Source organism: Terrapene carolina, unplaced genomic scaffold (genome assembly GCF_002925995.2).
Source record: "Terrapene carolina triunguis isolate 2854851 unplaced genomic scaffold, T_m_triunguis-2.0 Scaffold666, whole genome shotgun sequence".
Lineage (NCBI taxonomy): Eukaryota > Metazoa > Chordata > Testudines > Emydidae > Terrapene > Terrapene triunguis.
Genome location: NW_020665017.1, coordinates 50,289 through 70,855, shown reverse-complemented (window position 1 = coordinate 70,855; position 20,567 = coordinate 50,289). Strand labels below are relative to the sequence as shown.

General features: G+C 52.2%; 3 protein-coding genes across 3 annotated transcripts in view; 2 read left to right on the top strand and 1 right to left on the bottom strand.

Moving 5' to 3' along the window:
* The first annotated feature begins 141 nt into the window (after window positions 1–141).
* On the top strand, window positions 142–1,506 carry TBRG1 (transforming growth factor beta regulator 1). The gene has a single exon (XM_024221132.3). The coding sequence runs from the start codon at window positions 167–169 to the stop codon at window positions 1,340–1,342; it is 1,176 nt and encodes a 391-aa protein (XP_024076900.2). The 5' UTR covers window positions 142–166; the 3' UTR covers window positions 1,343–1,506.
* A 1,184-nt stretch (window positions 1,507–2,690) lies between these two features.
* Window positions 2,691–20,567, top strand: part of LOC112117612 (zinc finger protein 271-like) — a 50,758-nt gene continuing 32,881 nt past the window's right edge. The window contains exons 1-3 of the mRNA XM_029913483.1: window positions 2,691–2,775; window positions 5,124–5,243; window positions 5,885–6,960. Of these exons, the coding sequence (XP_029769343.1) occupies window positions 5,165–5,243; window positions 5,885–6,960 (1,155 nt within the window). The 5' untranslated portion in view covers window positions 2,691–2,775; window positions 5,124–5,164. The remainder of the gene's footprint in view (window positions 2,776–5,123; window positions 5,244–5,884; window positions 6,961–20,567) is intronic.
* Window positions 9,777–17,334, bottom strand: LOC112117611 (zinc finger protein 501-like). Its single transcript, XM_026659719.1, has 3 exons — window positions 17,257–17,334; window positions 16,351–16,468; window positions 9,777–13,759 (listed from the first exon to the last, which is right to left on the bottom strand). Exons 2-3 carry the CDS (start codon window positions 16,427–16,429, stop codon window positions 12,390–12,392), a joined length of 1,449 nt encoding a protein of 482 aa, XP_026515504.1. The 5' UTR covers window positions 16,430–16,468; window positions 17,257–17,334; the 3' UTR covers window positions 9,777–12,389.

The following is a 20,567-nucleotide window of genomic DNA, read 5'->3' as shown; positions in this document are numbered from 1 at the left end:
GATGGAGGGGCAAAATGGGCCTTTCTTCTGGCCTTAACGTTTATGAAATGCGCTGTTCTGCAGAGTCCAGCGGCCTTTGCAGGGACAGAGCCAATGGAGGGAGCTCTGGGAATGGATGGGAAACAGCGATCTTTGTGTGAGTGTCCATGTGAGAGTGAATCTATGAATGTGTGTGCCTGTGTGTGCCCATAGAGGTGATGGTGCCCGGGCTCTCTGCTCCAGCAGGTCTGAAGGTGGCTATCGTGGTGAGCCGAGGATGAAGAAGGTGTCAAGGAAGAGCCAGAATGAGAAGTACCGGCTGAAGTACAGCCGGCTGCGCCGGGCAGCCAAGGCCATGGTGTTCGAGAATGCAGCACTGTGCGATGAGATTGCCCGGCTGGAGGAGAAATTCCTGCGGGCGAGAGAGGAGCGTCGATTCCTCTTCACCAAGCTGCTGCAGCTGCAGGCACTGTCAGCCGAGGAGGAGAGCCCGGCGGTGCCATTGGGGGGCATCTCAGCAGGGTACGGCGTGGCACCGACACCTGGCCCAGATGAGCCAGCGCCTGCGGGGAAGCGGCCCAAGAAGGGCAAGGAGAACGGGCGTGCGGCCAAGCGGCGGGCAGCACCAGACAGGGGGGTGCGGCGGCTAGTGCAGCCAGTGCCGCTGGACCCCTCGGGTCGGCCTGTTTTCCCCATCGCGCTGGGTGGGCTGACGGTCTACAGCCTGGGTGAGATCGTGGCCGACCGGGCAGGCTTCCACGATGAGGGAGCCATCTACCCAGTGGGTTTCTGCAGCACACGGGTCTACGCCAGCATGCGGCGCCCTGACCAGCGCTGCCTCTACACCTGCCAGATCAAAGATGGCGGAGTGGGTCCCCGCTTTGAGATCGTGCCTGAGGATGAGCCGGGCAGTGCCCTGGCGGGCACCACGGCTGACACCTGCCACGCCCAGCTCCTGGCGGCCATCAGTGCTGCCCGGGGGCGGCCCTACCCTGAGCTGGAGGCAGCCGGGGCTGATTTCTTCGGCTTCTCGCACCCGGCCGTGCACAACCTGATCCAGAGCTGCCCCGGGGCCCGCAAGTGCGGGGCCTACCGCTGGGTGCGCTTCGAGGTGTGTCGTCCCGGGGATGGGCAGGTGCCCCAGGGGCTGCCCGACAACTGCGCCGCCACCGACTTCCAGTCCTTCCGCCGCCGCGCCCAAGAGGAGGAGGAGCGGGACCGTGGAGGGGGCGGAGCTGGGGGGCGTGCACTGGGGCTGACCCCTGCCCAGGCCTTCACTTCCCCCTGCTCCTATGAGGAGGTGTTCCTGAGCCGCCCTCTCGAGTCCCCCGGTCATGGCAGCCCCGATGGTTCTGATGACTGAGACCCCTCTCCCCCTCAACCCTGGTGTGGCCTCCATGGAGCCACCCCCCCCCCCCCCCGCCCGGTACGGCCTGCACAGCTCTTCCCATGAAGCGCTCCCCCATCCCAGCCTATACAGAGTTCCCAGCTCAGCATGGCCCCCACAGCTCCTGCCACTGAGCCCCCCCCCCCCCCCCGCCCGCCTCACCCCCCCCCCCCCCGCCCCCCACGGCCCCCCCCCTGACCTCTCCCCCTCCACCACAGCATGACAAACCCCCCCCCGCCCCGAGCTGTGCTAGCCCTGGTGGTGGTGCTGTCTCTGGGGACCTGTGCAGCTGACTCCAGATGGGGCTTGTCCCTGCCCTGTGTGAACACTCTGCTCACTAATAAAGATGATGGTGGAAGCCACATCCCTGGCTCTGTCTGCTCCCTTTCCTGGGTGTAGGAGGGAGGGGAACAGAGGGGCAGCCGGACGGGTGAGCTACCCCTGCCCTGTTCTTGTGGCCCTTCCCTGGCTTATCCAGTGTTAACAGCGGGATCCGAATCTGGATCCCAATCCCTGTGCACTCAGCCATGTGGGGTGTGAGCTTAAGGGGTCACCCAAAGCTGGACAGATGGGGCAGCCTATCCCCTCCCCAGCGGCATCCTGGGGCTGCCCCCTCCCTCCAAACTAGACTCAGCCACTCCTATCCAACCTAGGCACAAACAGACCCTTCCTCCATTGGACTGGGGCTCAGACCCATATCTCCCCCACATCCACCCTCTGCCTTTCAGAGTAAATGTGCCAGAGCTATTTGCTATTTGCCAGCCAGACCCATTCCCCTTCCCCCAGGGCCCGCTCCCTGTCTGTCTATAACCCTGTGCCTTCCTGCTGTGCTGACAGTGTGTCTCCTGGGAGATCAAGCAATATCCCCCCCACACCCACACACACACACACCAGACTTCCCATCAGACCCCCCCCATGTCAGGGCAGACCCTGTCTCAGCTGACCAGGCTATTCCTGGCTCTGGGAGGAAATGAGGTCTAGTGGGTGGGGAGGGGAATGGATCTCAGGACTCCTGGGTTCTCTTTGCGGCGGGGGGAGTGGAGTCCAGTTGGTTAGAGCAGGGGGGGGGCTGGGTTTTATTCCCAGCTGTGGCAGCCATAACCCATGGGCTGCCTCTGATTTTGTACCACCCTGGCGCCCCTGCGCCCCCTGCCCCTGGTTCAAATCCTCCCACCAGAGTCTCCCTCCTACTTTACATCTCCGTTCCCCGGCGAGCCGGGGCACGAATGGGTTAAAGACACCAAGCTCCTGGAGTGGAGCCTGAAGCAGGGAGGGGGACGGGATAGCGGAGGGACCTTCCTGTGCCAGCCCCGGACACCTGGGTCCCGAGCCCCGCTGCCCTCCCCGCCAGTGTGTGCGCGCAGGGCGAGCCCCAGTCGGCAGCCCCGGGGGATCGCCCCGGCCCGGCGGTGAGTAGGGGCGCGGGGAGAGGCGGCCACGGGAGGGAGGGAAACAGCAGCAGAGGCAGGAAATCGCTGCCTGGAGGAAGCGGCCGCAGGGCTGGGTGGGATCGGAGCCGAACCGCGGCTGGGATCGGAGACCCCCCCCCCGGTAGCCCCGGGGTTTGTGCTGCAGGCGAGGCCCTGCCTTGCCCGGGGGGAGTGGCTGTGCCAGCGATGATCCCGGGTGTGGGCTGACTTGGGCTGTGGGGAGGAAGCGTAGGGGCAGCCCAGCTGTGGAGAAGGCATGAAGGAGGGGGGCTGGTGTCTGGTGGAGCAATGACTCCCTCTCCGGGGAGCCACCTGTTCCCTGGCCACACAGTCTACCACGGGTGAGTTAGTTTGTGGTGTGGGAGCTGGAGCTGGGACTCACCCAACTCCTCTAGATGCCCACATGGTGGGAACAGCAGCTGGGCTGGCACTGAGGGCCCTCGGTGACCTGTTAGTGGGGCTTCTGCTTTTGGGATCACTAACTTCAGTTTTTCCAGTGTTATTTTTAACAATTGTTGAGTTCTGTGTAGATAGCCCTGAAACCCCCCGGTTTTTGGATTTCTCTTTGTATATAGTGTAATGAGTAATCTATTTGCTATGGACCCTTGTGCGCTTTTACTTAGCACTGTTTCAAACAGCACTATGTTAGAGCACACTAGGGAGCTTCTAATGCGCACCAGCAGGATCCCTGTGGCCCAATTAGTGCTCAACACATTCGTTCATTTGAAAAATCATACTCCTGTAGTGCACATTACTGCTCCATCTAGACAAGCCCTTATAACCGTTCCAATGTTTGATTTCTTTTCTTTGTATTGGGGTGTGTTGTGGGTGTTTATCAGCTAAAACCTAAAATCAGATGCCCTACCCATTAGCAATGCCCTGGGCATCCTGTGCCCAAGTAATGTCAATTTAGGAGGACATTATGTCTCTTGTGATATGCAGTGTAGCTGTGCTGGTCCTAGGATATCAGAGAGACAAAGTGGGTGAGGTAAGATCTTTTATCTGGGGTTGTCAAATTATTAATAAAATAATTACAATTAATCACGAGATTTAAAAAATAGTCACGATTAATCACAGTTTTAATCGCAGTGTTAAACAATAATAAAATATCAATTTAAATTTATTATAAATATTTTTGGATGTTTTTCTACATTTTCAAACATACTGATTTCAATTACAACGCAGAATACAAAGTGTAGAGTGCTCATAGTGCTCACTTTATATTATTTTTCAGTTCACCTCATACAAGTACTGTGGTGCAACCTTTTTATTGTGAAAGTGCAATTTACAAATGTAGAATTATTTTTTTACATAAACTACACTCAAAAACAAAACAATGTAAAACTTCAGAGCCTACAAGTCCACTCAGTCAGGCTGATTCTTGTTCAGCCAATCGCTCAGACAAACAAGTTTGTTTACATTGACGGGACATAATGCTGCCTGCTTCTTAATTACAATGTCACCTGAAAGTGAGAACAGGCGTTCGCCTGGTACTGTTGTAGCTGGCGCTGCAAGGTATTTATGTGTCAGATATGCTAAACATTAGTATGCCTCTTCATGCTTCGACTTGTAGGTTCTAAAGTAATAATAATAATTCTACATTTGTAAGTTGCACTTTCACAATAAAGAGATTGTGCTATAGTACTTGTATGAGGTGAACTGAAAAATACCATTTCTTCTGTTTATCTTTTTTACAGTGCAAATATTTGTAATCAAAAATACTAATATAAAGTGAGCACTGTACACTTTGTATTCTGTGTTGTAATTGAAATCAATATATTTGAAAATATAGAAAAAATCCAGAAATATTTATCATACATTTAAATTGGTATTCTATAATTGTTTAACAGTGCGATTAAAACTGTGATTAATCGTGACTATTTTTTAATCTAGTTAATTTGTTTTCCGTTAATTGCTTGCGTTGGCTGCAATTAATTGACAGCCCTACTTTTATTGGACAGAACTTGTGTCACAGGCATTGGCTGAGTACTGGGCAAGGACTCCCAACTCCTGGGTTCGATTCACGGTTCTGCTATAGACCTTGGACAAATCACCTTTCCTCTTTGGGCCTCCGTTCATACTCCTGCACTTTGTCTATTTAGAGTAGACAGTAGTAAGCTGTTCAGGGCAGGGAGTGTCTTCCTCTGCGTGCCCGTACAGCACCCCGGGCAACAGAGCCCCAAACTTGGTCGTTGGGTGCTCGTGCGGGTCCCTGGCACAATGGGGCCCTGATCTCTGCTGGGATTTCTAGATGCTACTGTTGCTAGTGACAGTAAGAAGTTCTCAGTGCTGTGATAATCTCCGATGCCTCCTCTCTGCTGTTCCAGGGGCAGGCGTCCCCGTTCCCAAACCCGACCTCGTGTCCCACATGGAGCGATGGGAAGAGCTGCAAGTCCCAGACCCCCAGTGCTCCAAGGAACAGGAGATGCCAAGAGGCGCCCAAGAAGGTGAGGGTACTCGGAGACCATCTGTGAGGGACCACCCTTTGATTTCACTCCTGGCACTCCAGCAGGTGAATAAAGAGGAGAGGGTAGCTAACTCCCTCATCTTCCATGCTAGGCAGGCTTAGCTTCCTTGAGACACCCCCAGCTCTAGAGATCCAGGGAGGCAGTTTCTCCCCCTTAACCAACATGCAAAACCAGTCTTTCAGGAAGTGTGCGTCTCTTTAACCACCCGCTCCCTCTCCGTCTCTGACTGTCCCCTCCCCCCTTCATGGGGGCGGGAGTGATTCAGACACAGATCCTCAAAGGTTCCCATTGATTTCAGTGGAAGTTATGAGTTTGAAGTACCTTTGAGGATCTGGATCTCAGCCCTAGGAAGGTGGGTCTGGCCCACCAGTGGTGGGAGGGCAGAGGTAGCTAGTCCTGGGTGTGCATCTCAAGAGCTCTGACCTGAGCTATTGTCTAGCCACGGTTCCTGACTGCCAGGATATGGAACTGACCCAATAGATGCTGCAGTAACCCTCCGTACATTAGACAGACAAACATCTAGAGCAGCCATAGATTATTACAGGCCACTCCTGATCCGCCCCCTGGCACCTCCTCTGGGCATCAGTGCAGCAATGACTCCCATCTGGCTCATCTTCCAGGTGCCGAGATCCCGCGTAGAAGCAAGGAAGAGACTTTGCAGCATGAAAGGGAAGCAGCCAGATGCAAAGGGAATGTGTCCTGTAGACCCAAGGGGGGCGATGGCTGGGTGGAAGGGCAGCAGGATCCCGGACCTCTGGGTTCCATTTGCGTGAAGAGTGGCATGAGCGACAGGTCAGTGGGTGGCACCCCAAACCCCATCGCCTGCCCCATGTGCGGGAAGGGCTTCAGCCGCAGGTCGAACCTCACGAAGCACCAGCGGGTCCACACGGGGGAGCGTCCCTTCTGCTGCACCCAGTGTGGGAAATGCTTCACTCAGAGCTCCAACCTCTGCCGGCACCAGAGCCTCCATGCAGCGGGCGAGGGGCCCTGGTGCTGCCCCGAGTGTGGGGAGAGCTTCACAGGGAGCGCGGGGCTGGCCAGGCACCGAAGAACACATGCCGTAGGGGAGAGATCCCACTACTGCCACCAATGTGGGAAAGGCTTTGCTAGCCACTCACTCCTGACCATTCATCGGCGCAGCCACTCGGGGGAGCGGCCGTTCTCATGTGCCCAGTGTGGGCGCAGCTTTGACCGCAGCTCCCTACTGGTGGAGCACCAGCGCACCCACACTGGGGAGCGCCCCTACCGCTGCCACCAGTGCAGCCAGGGCTTCACCCGCGCCACCCACCTCAGCCGGCACCAGCTAATCCACCGTGGCGAGCGACCTCACGGCTGCCCCGAGTGTGGCCGGCGCTTCCGGCTCCGGGCTGCATTAGTCAAGCACATGCGGAGCCACACAGGGGAGCGACCCTACAAGTGTGCTGAGTGTGGGGCAGTCTTCGCCAGTGTCTCCTCCCTGGCCCGGCACCGCCGGAGCCACGCCGGTGAGAAGCCCCACCACTGCCCCGATTGTGGCAAGAGATTTGGGCAGAGCACTGCCTTCGCTGAGCACTGCCGCACCCACACTGGGGAGCGCCCCTACCACTGCCTGGAGTGTGGCCGCGCCTTCGCTGGCAGCTCCAACTTCATCCGGCACCAGAGAATCCACACCGGGGAGCGGCCCTACCAGTGCCAGGACTGCGGCCGCACCTTCCGGGTCAGCTCCAACCTGGCCAGGCACCAGAGGACTCACCACCAGGGGCTGGTGGTTACTGAGTGTGGAGATACTCCCTTGCTGGGACAGGCAGGACAAAGCTAGGGTCACTGGGGGCGTAGGCCTAGGTGGAGCTGAAGGCCGGGGGCGGGGGGTTGGTTGGGGCTGGGGCCATGGCAGGTGTAAGCTGAGATGGTCAGGGCACAAGGCAGGAGCAAGTGGCTGGATTCTCTGCAGCCCTGATCCAAGCAGCACCCCATGGAGCAGGATCGGATGTCTCAGATCAGAGCTCACCAGGGAAGGTGGTTCCTGCATCTTGCCGCACCAGTCCTCTCTTCCCCGCCTTGGTGCTGAACTCTCCGTCCAGTAGGAAGCGCCGTCTCCTAAACGCTCCTCCCACCATTACCACCAATTTAGGCCAGGCCTGCGGGGGCAGAGCTCTCTCCTTTCATCACCCCAAGGAAGATAGGGCCAAATTTGGCCCCTGGCTCCAGTCTGCTTCTAACAAGGCTGCGCCATGGCGACAAACTCAGAGGTGCCCCAGGGGAGCGGCCCTTCTTTGCTGTATAGACCAGCATCAGGCAGGGTGGACCTGCCCTCAGTGTTGCAGTTCGCCCAGGGGTCTATGCTACCTCCCACCCCGAGCCAATGCCACTTGAGGCTGGACTACGCAGCAGGTTTGTTTATATTAAAAACAAAAGCCCACAGCCCGTTGTCGTGTTTTTGTTGTTACCAGGTTAAACCTGGGGTCGGCCGACACACTGAGCCCCGGAGCTGCCTGCTGAGCCATGCTCATCCTAGTTGCACTTTGTGTCACGCCCTCCTAAACTGCACTCCCCCCTGGAGTCTCTGTGGCTGGCAGCACTGCCTGCAGACTCCGCAGACCTTGGCTTTCTCGAGGGTTAGCTCTGAAATCTGGAAGGACCCTGCGCTCCAAACCAAAGCCCTCAATCCCAGAGCCCCCTGGGCCAGAGGGGGGCTGGCCGCTCCTGAGCCCCTGCACTTGGCTCTTCTGTAACGAAAGAGTCACAAAGCTCAGAGAGAACAGAACCTAATTGAAGATCGAGGTATAACTGCTCACCAAATTGGTGGTCAGGAAGGAATTTCCCCCCAAGTCATGCTGGCAGGGAGGGCGCACACCATTCCTGGAAGTACTGGAATATCCAGTACTCTGGGGAGGTGTGAGTGACTACACTATCTCCCTCCAACTCTAACCCACTAGACCCCACTTCCTTCGCAGAGCTGGGGATAGAAACCAGGAGTCCTGACTCCCCCTTTCCGATCCCCCCTCTAACTCACTAAACCCCATTTCCTTCCCAGAGCTGGGAATAATTGGATCAATGGAGATGGGGTCTGCTCCTGAAATGGGAGCTGTGACAGGCAGCATTTGTGGGGGGTTGCTCTTTCAGGGAAACAGTGTCAGCATAGCAGGAAGGCAGTGTTATAGATGGGGTGGGGAGCTAGCTCTGGGGTGCGGATGGGGTCTGGCTGGCACATAGCTCTGGCACATTCACTCTGAACAGCTGTGGGGGAGATCTGGGTCTGAGCCCCATTCCAATGGGGGAAGGATCTGTTTGTTCTGAGGTTGGAAGGGAGCAGCTGAATCCAGTCTGGATGAATGCCAGGATGCTGCTAGGGGGAGGGGACAAGCTGCCCACACGTCAGACCCAGGAGACCAGTTATGATGTGTTGGGAACCTGAGCTGGAGATGCCTGAGAATTCACTGCATCTGACAGCTCACTGTATGGATCACAACTGCACAGACATTCCTGTACCGCTTACTCCCATCCCTAGACTGGGAATAGAACCCAAGAGTTCTGACTCTGCCCCCCTCACCACCGCCACATTCTCTCAGTAGCTTTGACAGCGTGGTCTAGCGGCAAGACACTGGCCTGGGAATGAAACCTGCTGAGTTGAGCATTGAAGGGATTGTGAATCAGACTGTTCACACCTTTTTTGTTCTTTTGGGAAATCAAATGACCGAGCAGCAGTTTGGAGAAAAGACGTCTGAGTTAAAATTGTTAAACAATAACAAAAAACACCAAAGAAAGAAAGAAACAAATAAAAACTCGACCCAGAACCAGGACTAAAATGCAGGGAACTGCTTATTGAAATGGCCAATCTAATCAATGGAATAAAGAGAGAAAAAAGAAACATGAGTAACTGAACCAGAGAGGATTTAAGGCAAGGTGCAAATGAAGGAGGGACTGAAAAAGATGTTACAAAGGAAAAAAAGTTTGGAAGAGGGTTTGGCAAGTAGAACACATTAAGGTCTCCAAATGCAGCGTGGTAATGTCCAAGTCTCACCTCCTCATGAGATTAAGGTTGCCAATTTTGGTTGAACATATTCCTGGAGGTATCATCACATGACATAATCTTTAATTAAAGATGAATCTTCAATTCCTGGAGACTCCAGGACAATCCAGGAAGATTGGCAACCCTACATCAGATGCTAGCAGTTGTTGCTAAACCCACAGATAAATATAACCCATGACGGGCACAGGTAAGGTTAATCACAAATATCCCTTAATTTGCTGCATCATTGTAGAGTCCTTGAGTTAAAAGCAAAATTCATCCTCCAGGGCAGAGTTAAGGTCATGAGTGCACATCCCTCCATTTCTGATGGTGGTGTTAGAATCCTGTAGCTAAAAATGAACAAATACCCCAGATAGGGAGGAGGGATAGCTCAGTGGTTTGAGCACTGGCCTACTAAACCCAGGGTTGTGAATTCAATTCTTGAGGGGGCCATTTAGGGATGTGGGGCAAAAATCTGTCTGGGGATTAGTCTTGCTTTGAGCAGGGGGTTGGACTAGATGACCTCCTGAGGTCCCTTCCAACCCTGGTATTCTATGATATTTGGGAGTTTGGACTTAATCCCTTCTGCCAAGATTTTCAGAAGTGACTAGAGATTTTAAGGCTGTGTGCGCCCCAGCTCAAAACCTTAAAGGGGGCCTGATTTTGGGAGGAAAAGTGCTCAACACTTTATTCAGAATCAGGCCCTTTTAAAGATGTCCCAAACTGGGTCACCTTTTAGGCCACAGAGGTGAAAGGATCATAGCAATTACGGCTTCTAGCAACACTTCACAAGAAGCAGCCAGGTGCTGGATGCATCTGAGAAGAGGTTCATAGGTGTCTCTAAAGTGGCGCCTAATAAATACGGAAGATTCAGGAAAGAAGAGTTTAACCCAAACATTGTCTAAATTGGGATCTCTGCTGATTCCAGCTGCTCGTCATGTACCTGTCCCAATGTAAACCCCTAGGGAAGACTATGGAAATCATTACTTCTATTGGTGCAGCTGATGTCTTGAATCGGGGCAGATTTCCAGCATACAAAAGATCTTGAAAGCCCCCCAGGAAATCTGATCTAGAACTGGTTAACATATTTTTGAGAAAGAAAGAAAGAGAAACATTTTATTTTCAAATCACAATTTCGGTCTGGATTTAAAAAAAAAGTTTTCAATTTTGGGATTTTGGGTTATTTTCTCCCCTCTTTTTTTTCCTCACTGCAAATGATGGGTGAAAGTAGAAGTGAGACAACAAGTGTGTTTGATGAGAGGAGAGCAAAGCAAAAAAATCCAATTTGAAATTAAACAGAAATGTGCATTTTGTAATCACCAGTTAAAATTTTTTGTTGAAAATAACATTTTCATGAGGAAAAACTCCATTTTTCACTAAACTTCATTTTTTGCCAGGAATATGTTTTGCTTACAAAATGTCAATTCACTCTAATTAATTTAATCCCATTGAATTTAGAAACCAAATTCTCTTCAACTCCTTTGAAAAATCCCAGCTGGGAAGTCTAACTCCTAACATCCAAATCCAAGTGGTAGAGTCCTAACAACAGTAGCCCAGTCTTTAACAAAACACTTCCTGAAGGGCAGAGTTAAGGTTATTAATGGCTATCCCTTACTTTGTGATACTGTTGTTAGAATCCTGTAGTTAACAACGTTTTTTGCCTGGTGAAAAAAAACCTTTCCTTGGTTTTTATTTTTTGTTTTGTGTTTTAACAAATAAAACAAAAAGTGTAGGTTGTTATTTATAATCTTCCCTAAGTACTATTTTTAAGTGTTGGTTTTCTAAAAAAAATAAACACAAAAGTTTTGGGAAAAGAATGGAGGAAAATGTTAATTTTCATATTACATATATAAAACCAGGGAGGTTTCAATCAAATAGGAGCAATAGTGTGACACTTCCAAAAAGGCTTGAAAAGCAAGGAGCCAATTCCATTGTGATGTGTTGTTTATTCTTGTATATCCAACCCATGGGGTCTCAGCCCCCAAAGGTGATTATTACAGGATCTGAAGGAATTTGGGCACATGACTCTCTTCCAAAGCTGATCAAATGCTGGCCATCCAAAGGCTTTTAGGTGGAAAATGTCGTCGTCCTGTCCCCCTGGTCTTTTGTTGTTGTTGTGGTTGACAAAACTTTTTTTTTCCCCTAGAAATTTCCATTGCATGGAAAAGTTGGTGGGGTTCATTGCAAAATACCTGGAAACTGTTTGGGTTTTGGGAACCCCAAATTTTCTCAGCTTTAGGTTTGTTGACAAAAACCCTGAACATTTTCCACAAAAGTTTAGATGAAAATTTTCAAGGAAACATTTTTCCCAACCATGTTTTCATTAAAAAATTTCATGGGGACAAACAAATCATTTCCTGACCAGCTCTCATCCGTTAGCCTCAATCCCAACCCCAATGCATGATGCCATGCTACCCTGAGCTAAAGCGGTAACTCCCCCAGCTGTGAGTGAGCAGTGGGTGTTGTAGTAGCCAGGGCTGTGCACTAGAGGGAGACATGGCCACAGGCATTAAGCCAGTGAATTACACCTGAGCCTTAAAATCCTGGCTATAAATTCAGCCTCTGGTGGATTCCTAAACCCTTCACAACTGTGAGACACATGAACAAATTCCACCAACTCCATTGGGATTGGAGTGGGTTCACAAATATCTCCAAAATTTAACCCCAGCAGCATGGCCACTCTAAGCACTCAGAAATCACGAGCCAGCCCCCAGAATAATCATGGCTTAAAAACATCATGAGAGGTTGAAAATCATAAATGTAAGGGTCTGTTTAGTCACGATTCTGAGCCATTTGGAGTAATTTTCCCAGCTTTTCTCCCCAATCACGAGGATCAGAAAATGACTTCTTTTTAAAGCAGAGATTTTCCTATAGTCACATGACTTTTGGGGGGAAAAATATCACCAACAATTTCGATTAAAAGAAAAAAAGTGTCTTGTTCCAGAACCAAATTGACTTAGTGAAACTGTTTTTCTTTCTGTCCCTTGATCAGCTCTAGCACTAAACCTGCTCCCTGTCTCTCTCTAGTGGCTGGATAAAGGATTACAAGTCTGTATCACCCTCTTGGCCCAGTAACTCAAGCAACAGAGGAGTCCCGGGTTCAATCCCCACCCAGGGCAGCCAGGGAATGGAGGGGCTTAGTTGGCAGGTGGGGAGGGGAGTTCGTTATCACCATCGTCCACCACAATAATAGTGGCATGGAGCTTCCGGTGCTGCGCCAGCTGTGAGGGAAAGCAGAACCCTTTCCCGCATTGGTGGCAGCGGTGGGGCCGCTCGCCGGTGTGGATGGCCTGGTGTTGCACCAGGTTGGAGCTCTGGGCAAAGGCACGGCCACACTGCCCACAGGCAAAGGGCCGCTCACCGCTATGGGTCAGTTGGTGCTTGCGCAGCACCTTGCCATCAGCGAAGCCCTTGCCACACTGGTGGCAGCGGTAGGGCCGCTCCCCACTGTGCAGCCGCTGGTGCCTCAAGAAGCTGGAGCTATCACTGAAGGCCCGACCACATTTGGGGCACTTGTATGGGCGCTCCCCAGTATGGGTGCGCAGGTGCTGCGTCAGGTTGGAGCTCTGGGCAAATGCCTTGCCGCATTGGTGGCAGTGGTGGGGTTTCTCACCAGTGTGGACTCGCTGATGCTGTGTGAGGTGTGAACTCATGCTGAAAGTCTTCCCACACTCAGTGCACCGGAAGGGCCGCTCCCCGGTGTGGATCCTCAGGTGCTTGAGGAGCGGTGAGCGGTCCACAAAGCCCTTGTGGCACTGGGGACAGCGATGGGGGTTGTCAGGGCTGTGCAACCGCTGGTGCTTGGCCAACTGGGAGCGCAGACAGAACCCCTTCCCGCACTGTGGGCAGATGAAAGGCTTCTCCGCCAGGTGGGTCTTCTGGTGCTGCGTCAGGTTGGAGCTCTGGCTGAACCCTTTGCCACACTGGTGGCAGCGGTGGGGTTTCTCGCCAGTGTGGGTGTACCGGTGCTCGATCAGGTGTGCCCGACGGCCGAATGCCCTCCCACAGTCGGGGCAGCAGTAAGGTCGCTCCTCAGCATGGGTGCGTCGGTGCTGGGCCAGCCGGGAGCTGTCGGCGAAGCCGCGCCCACAGCTGGGGCAACAGTAGGGGCGTTCGCCTGTGTGGGTACGGGCATGCTTGGTGAGTGATGAGCTGTCCACAAAGCCTTTGCCACACTGGGGGCAGGTGTAGGGGCGCTCTCCTGTGTGGGTCCGGCCGTGCTTAACTAGGGACGAGCTGTCAGCGAAGCCTTTGCCGCAGTCGGCACAGCGGTAAGGGCGCTCACCCGTGTGCATGCGCCGGTGCTGCACCAGGTGTGAGGGCCAGGTGAAGGCTTTGCCGCAGTCGGCACAGTTGTAGGGTTTCCCTGAGTTGGCAGTGGGGAGCGTCATCGGTGGCCACTCCCGGTCGGGGCTGGGGGACAACTCCCACTCAGACCCGCCTGACAGTGCCCTGTCCTCCGGGCCAGGACTCCCCTCCTTGTCCCCGCTCTGCGCCTCGTTGCCAGCTGGAACGACATGGAAACAGATCACCACTCACTGGGCTGAAAAACCGTCTCCCAACCCACCCTCTAGAGAAGGAGCTGGCTGGGAGCCAGTGTCCCAGCACAACACGCAGGCTAGGAGAGGTATCATGGGCTGAAATCCAGGATGTGCTGGGTTTATGAGGCATGCATTTTTAACAGTGAGAGTAATCAACCATAGGGACAACCTACCAAGGGTTGTGGCGGATTCTCCATGACAAGTTTTAAAGCAAGTGTGGAGGTTTTTCTAAAAGATCCGGCCTAGTTCAAACAGGAATTAACTCAGGGAAGTTCTCTGGCCTGTGTGATACAGCAGAACAGACTAGATAATCACAGTGGTCCCTTCTAGCCTTGGAATCCATGATTCCATGGGCTACAATGGGGCCAGGACTTCGCCTGTGGATGTCAAGGCCAGAAGAGACCATTGTGCCCATCCAGTCAGCCTCCTGTGTAACCCAGGCCAGAGAACTTCACCCAGTATCAAGATCCTTGGCTGTATAGCTTCATAGATTCCAAGGCCACGAGAGACCGTTGTGAGCATCTAGTCTGACTTCCTGTATAACACAGGTCAGAGACCTGCCCCCAAATCATTCCTCGGGCAGAGCTTTTAGGAAAACATCTAAACTTGATTTTAAAACTGTCAGGGATGGAGAATCCACCACGACCCTTTTGGAAATTGTTCCAGTGGTTCATTACTCTCAACGTTAAAAATGTACCTCTTACTTCCAGCCTGAATTTGTCTAAGCTTCAACTTCCAACCATTGGATTGTGTTAGACCTTTCTCTGTCCCCGTGTAGATACTTATAGACTGTGGTCAAGTCACCCCTTAACCTTCTCTTTATTAAATTTAATTGATTGAGCTTCTGAAGTCTCTCACTATAAGGCAGGTTTCCTAATCCTTTAATTATTCTTGCGGCTCTTCTCTGAACCCCTCTCCAATTTTTAAGCATCCTGCTTGGATTGTGGACACCAGAACTGGACACAGAATTCTAAGAGCGCTTGGACCAATGACAAATACAGAGATAAAATAACATCTCTGCTTCTATTAGAGATTCCCTTGTTTATGCATCCAAGAACTGCACTAGCCGTTTTGGCCACAGCCAATGTTTACCAGGGAGGGGAATTAACCATTGGAACAGCACCCCTAGGAATGAGGTGGATTCTCCAAGAGATGAGTACACATGGGGTAGACGGGCAGAGAGATGAACGTGGATGGAGATAGGCTGCCAGGGTTAGAATCATAGAATATCAGGGTTGGAAGGGACCTCAGGAGGTCATCTAGTCCAACCCCCTGCTCAAAGCAGGACCAATCCCCAACTAAATCATCCCAGCCAGGGCTTTGTCAAGCCTGACCTTAAAAACCTCTAAGGAAGGAGATTCCACCACCTCCCTAGGTAACCCATTCCAGTGCTTCACCACCCTCCTAGTGAAATAGTGTTTCCTAATATCCAACCTAAACCTCCCCCACTGCAACTTGAGACCATTACTCCTTGTTCTGTCATCTGCTACCACTGAGAACAGTCTAGATCCATCCTCTTTGGAACCCCCTTTAACTCGCCAATGTAGCCCAGTTTGTGAGTTGTGTACACTTCTATAGCAATCACTGTTAGCATGATCTGCCAACCAAGAATTAATTTAAGGCCAGCAGGGCCCATCATAACCACCAGTCCACCCTCCAATGGCTATTAGTCAAGATGGTTAGAGATGCAACTCCATGCTCTGGGTATCCCCAAACCTCTGACTGACAGAAGCTGGGACTGGACGACAGGGGATGGATCACTCAGTAAGTTGCCCTGTTCTGTTCATTCCCTCTGAAGCATCTGGCACCTGCCACTGTTGGAAGACAGGACACTGGGCAACATAGACCATTGGTCTGACCCAGTATGGCCATTCTTATGTTCTCCTGCCTAACGCAGCCCAGAGAATCTCCCCAATTATGGTCTGGGGGGTGGAAATTCCCTCCTCCACCCAGTAACTCCTGGCTGAACGACACGTGTCTATTTAACTGGAGAAATGTGAGAACCACTTAGTTCGACAAATCTGAGAATTCACAAGGCAGAACAAATTTATACTACGGCTCCATTTATAAATGGTTCTTAGATGTCTTGAAGAAGGGTGACTGAATGGATAGAGTGTTCAGCAGCTCAATAAGCTACTTAACCCCATGGTGTCTAATTATTATTACTATTAGTGTGATTTATTTGTATTACTGTAGCATTTAGGAGCCCACGTGGTGGACAAAGACCTCATTGTCCTAGCACTATACAAACACCAAACAAAACCATCTACACACCTTGTAGTGCTTATAACCATCCACCACACACGCCTGTTCCACGCTGTGAACATCTGTGCCTCGTTGATTAACACTTTACCTGCCATTTATAAACAGAAGTGTGCCTGAAAAAACAAATCCATCCCGAATGTCTCAGATTACTTATCCAGCTGGAGTCACAACTGACCCCGTCACATTAATGTGGCAGCTGTTGGTCCCAGTGCCGAACTGGACGAGATGAGGCAGGACTGGACGGGCTCAGGGCATCTTGGGGAGCCAGGGTTAGTTAGGAAGTGTCTCTCACCTGCAGAAGTGTCTGTAGGGACGCGGCTGTCACTGGAGCACTGGGGATCCAGCGTGCACGGCTCTACCTCTGGCTCCATCTGGGACTCAGGGCTGGTCTGGGGGGTGGAAATCCAGCCCTGAAGACAGAAAAGAGGGGTGACCAGGGCTGGGTTGAACAGCTGTTACAAAGGACGCTCTGTGAGTTTGAACTTCTTGCCTGGAGGGATATATGATTGCGGCACATGGGAAAAAGGGCCAGGAGACCCATGGGCACAGCATGGGGGTCCTGAAGACAAAACATCTGGGTAGAAGACGTGCTAATGTGACCAGCAATGGGGATCAAACGAGGGATCTTTGGGGCCAGAGGTACCAGCCTCTACTGCGAGGGGCCTCATCCATGCCTAAAAATTAGCTCGACCTAGCTGCATCGCTCAGGGCTGTGAAAAACGTCACGGGCTGTGCTGTAGTTAGGCCCAATACAGAGGTGGCCAGGTCAAGGGGAGAAGTCTTCCCTGGTCCTAGCCACTGCCCTGGGAGAGGTCCATAAACGACATCCCTTCCACTGCTGTAGGAAGCGCCTATGCTATGGAGTTACCAGGACAGCACCGCCTCTGTGCCCCTATAGTGTAGACATGGACATGCCCCGAGCTCCAAGCGCAGCCGGACTCCGCAGCAGGGGCTGGAACAGAGACGTCTCTAGCGGGGACCCTGCGCGCTGCCCAGGGGATAAGCAGAGAGACAAGGGGCGGGGGCGGTTATATCTTCTATAGGACCAGCTGGCTGGGAGGGGGGATCTCTCTGGTCCCAGGCACAGGGCAGCTCAGATCCCCCGGCCCTGCGGCCGCTTCCTCCCGGCAGCGATTTCCTCCCTCTGCGGCTGTTTCCCTCCCGCCCCGGAGCCGCGTCTCCCCCGCGCCCCGCTCACCGCCCTGCCGGGGCTGCAGCCGGGGACTGGCCCTGCGCACACACAGGCCGGGAGCCGGGCTAGGGACCCAAGTGTCGGTCGGGGCTGGCACAGGAAGGTCCCTCTAGGTATTACGTCCCCATCCCGGGCCGGCTTCTCCTGCTCTGATCTGGGGTGAGGAACTCGGTGGGTTTAACCCATCCCTCCCCAGACGTCAAGGGAGCGGATTTCTCGCCCTCTCGGGCCTCTGGCTGCCTGCGGGAGTGAGAGGCTGGGTCCACACAGATCACACCGGGTGTCAAGCTGCTTGGAGTGGCTCATCAACGTGGGTGCCAGCCTCAGGGCCCAGTTATGCAAACCAGGGCACAAACCCCAAACCGGTTGTGTGTTCTATAACATGGATTTCACCAACCTAGTATCAAATGTGAACTCCTCAAGCGCTATAATAACTACTTTAACTGGAGTCACTGGCAGTTGCCATGGGCACTCGGTCTAGCTTGCCACCCGGGCAAACCTGCTTTTGTGAGAGATGGTCCCTGACACCAAAAATTACAACAATATTCAGAAAAAAACGAGGAGTCCGGTGGCACCTTAAAGACTAACAGATGTATTTGGGCATAAGCTTTCGTGGGTAAATTGTGGACACAGACTAACATGGCTACTCCCTGATACTTGACACAATATTGAGGTTACGCCCAGTCCCAAAGGACCAGTCACTTACCCCAGGTCAATTGCACCTTAGATCTTCCCCCAAAGACACCACTTGTGGCCAATCCTGTAATTAACTAAAGATTTATTAACTTAAAAAAGGAAACAAGAGAGTTATTCACAAAGTTAAAGCAAGTAACTTACACACACAGATGAGTTACCGTCTTAGGTTCCAAAAAGTACATAAGAACATAAGAACGGCTGTACTGGGTCAGACCAAAGGTCCATCTAGCCCAGTATCCTGTCCACTTGATGTTCCACTCCACAATGGTTTGTCTGGTTCTATGGGCTTTCTTCTGTTGGGCAGGAGGTGACACCTCTCGTGGTAAACGAGTATTGCACACGTGGTAATGCTTGTCTCCTGACTGTGAGGGTTTCCAGTATCATAGCAAACACTTTACTAGTTACAGAGCAAACACTTAACTATCACCTTATAACAGAGGATACAGATATTATCATTGAGATCAATGCCTGCAGCAACTCACAAGCATTTTAAAAAGTCCAAACACAGAACATATTTCCATGATGCTAATATATATTTTAACAATGCTAACACACAGGTGAACCAGTCTGGTTTCCAGCTATGCATTTGTCAGTATTCAGTGAGGCCAGGGGCATGAGCTGGCATCTTGTCTATTGGTGTCACAACACTGTTCTCACAAGAGTTTATTGGGGAAAATCCCAGCAAAGTGAGAGCAGCATTTGGGCCTTTGCTGGCAAAGCAAAGCTCTCCCACCATTGGAGAAGGGTTCAGAGAAGAGCTACAGGAGCTAATTGAGGTCTGGAAAACCAGCTCTATAGTTAAGATTATATTTTTATTGGTCAATGTCGATAAATATCAGTTTCACCATCCACCCACACCCACAGATGAAAAACAATTTCCATTGTAATAATAAAAATGTACAGATAGGTAAGGCAAGAAACATACTGCTTGAGAACTAGAGTTTGATTTAAGGCTCCATACCTTGTCTATTTTGACATGTGACATTGACCGTTAGTGTTTTAGTAAATAAAAAGCTTTAACTTTTTTAATCCCGAAGTCTACCGTCATTAAATAATTATTGTCTGACATCTCCCCCTCCCCTCCTTGTTGGACCCCCTCTAATTTCCTACAACTGTGAAAAATTGAATGAATAAATATTGAAAAAATTGCTTCAAACCAAACTGATGTGATCCATCAACATTATTTTAAAAAATAAAATTCTGCCAAGCCTGCCAATAGTGAGCCACCAAAGGAGTTCAGTGGGTTTAGTTTATTCAAGACAAGGTTAAGAGATGACGTGACTGACATGGGGAGGGGATTGCTGAGAGCAGAGGGTTCTTTATCCTCCAATCTAGGCAGAGCATGATCCACTGGCTGGGAGCAGAAGGGAGACAAATCGAGGCTGGGAATTAGGGGACAGTGTTTAGCTGGGAGGGGAATGAACCATTGGGAGAGCTCCTCTAGGGAGGAGGTGGGCTGTCCATCACTGGGAGTCTATCAGTGGAGATGGGGCGTCTCTCTCTCAAAGCTCCGCTCTAGCTCCGCCAGGAGTTACTGGGCCAGAGGCAGGAATCCTGGGGGAGATTCTCTGGCCTGGGTTAGGCAGGAGCCTGACCCAGATGGGCACAATGGGCCCTTCTGGCCTTGAACTCCATGACTCTAAATCCAAGCTGTTATAAATGACTGTAAGGGAGGGGGGGCAGAGGTTGCCCACAGAATAAACCAGGAGTTTAAGAGGGAGTCTAGTCTCTCAGGTGTTGAGGGAGAAACTTCCAGTCGAGGCTGCCATGAGATTTGGCCAGAAGAATAGCAGAAATATAGACAATAGGCTAAAAGGCTAGGATAGAGAAAAGGCCTGAAGGGTGGCAAAGATAATTCTAGGGAGCTTTTGCCTAACACAGAGATGTCAAAGATGTCCCAGGGTCAGATCCTTCACTGGGGTAAATAGGGTGACCAGTTGTCCAGATTTTATAGGGACAATCCTGATATTTGGGGCTTTTTCTTATATAGGCTCCTATTACCCCCACCCCCTCTCCCGATTTTGCACACTTGCTCTCAGGTCACCCTAGCCCCCATTGACTCCAGTGGAATTGGGGCCAATTTACACCAGTGGGGGACCTGCCCCATTTCTCACAATGTATTTAGTGGCTCCTGTTGCATCATGGCTGGGGTGGGAAGGGTTAAGCCCAGTGAATCCTGAGTCTGCCACTTCACAGAGCAGACAGCTGGGACGGGGACAGGATAACGGAGGGACCTTCCTGACAGCGCCCGGCCAGCACCTGGGTCCCCAGCCCGGTCTGGCCCGGGTGTGAGCAGCGGGGTCTGTGGGGATCGCCCCCGCCGGGCGGTGAGTGGGGGTGCCGGGCTGCAGCGAGGGGCACCAGGGAGGGAAGGAGAGAAACAGCAGCGACGGCAGGAAATCGCTGCCCGGGAGAAGCTGCTGCAGGGAGGAGGGGATCGGACTCGAGAGACCCCCGCTCCCCAGCCAGCTCCGGGGCGGTATGAGCTGGGAACAGGGCTGGGGCCGGGGGGCATTGGCAGAGCTGTGCCTGGGGTGTCTCCCCCACGCCCCCACAGCGCCCCCTGCTAGTCTGTGCTCCCCTCCCCCTTCCCTGCGGTCTCCCCTCTCACAGCCCACTCT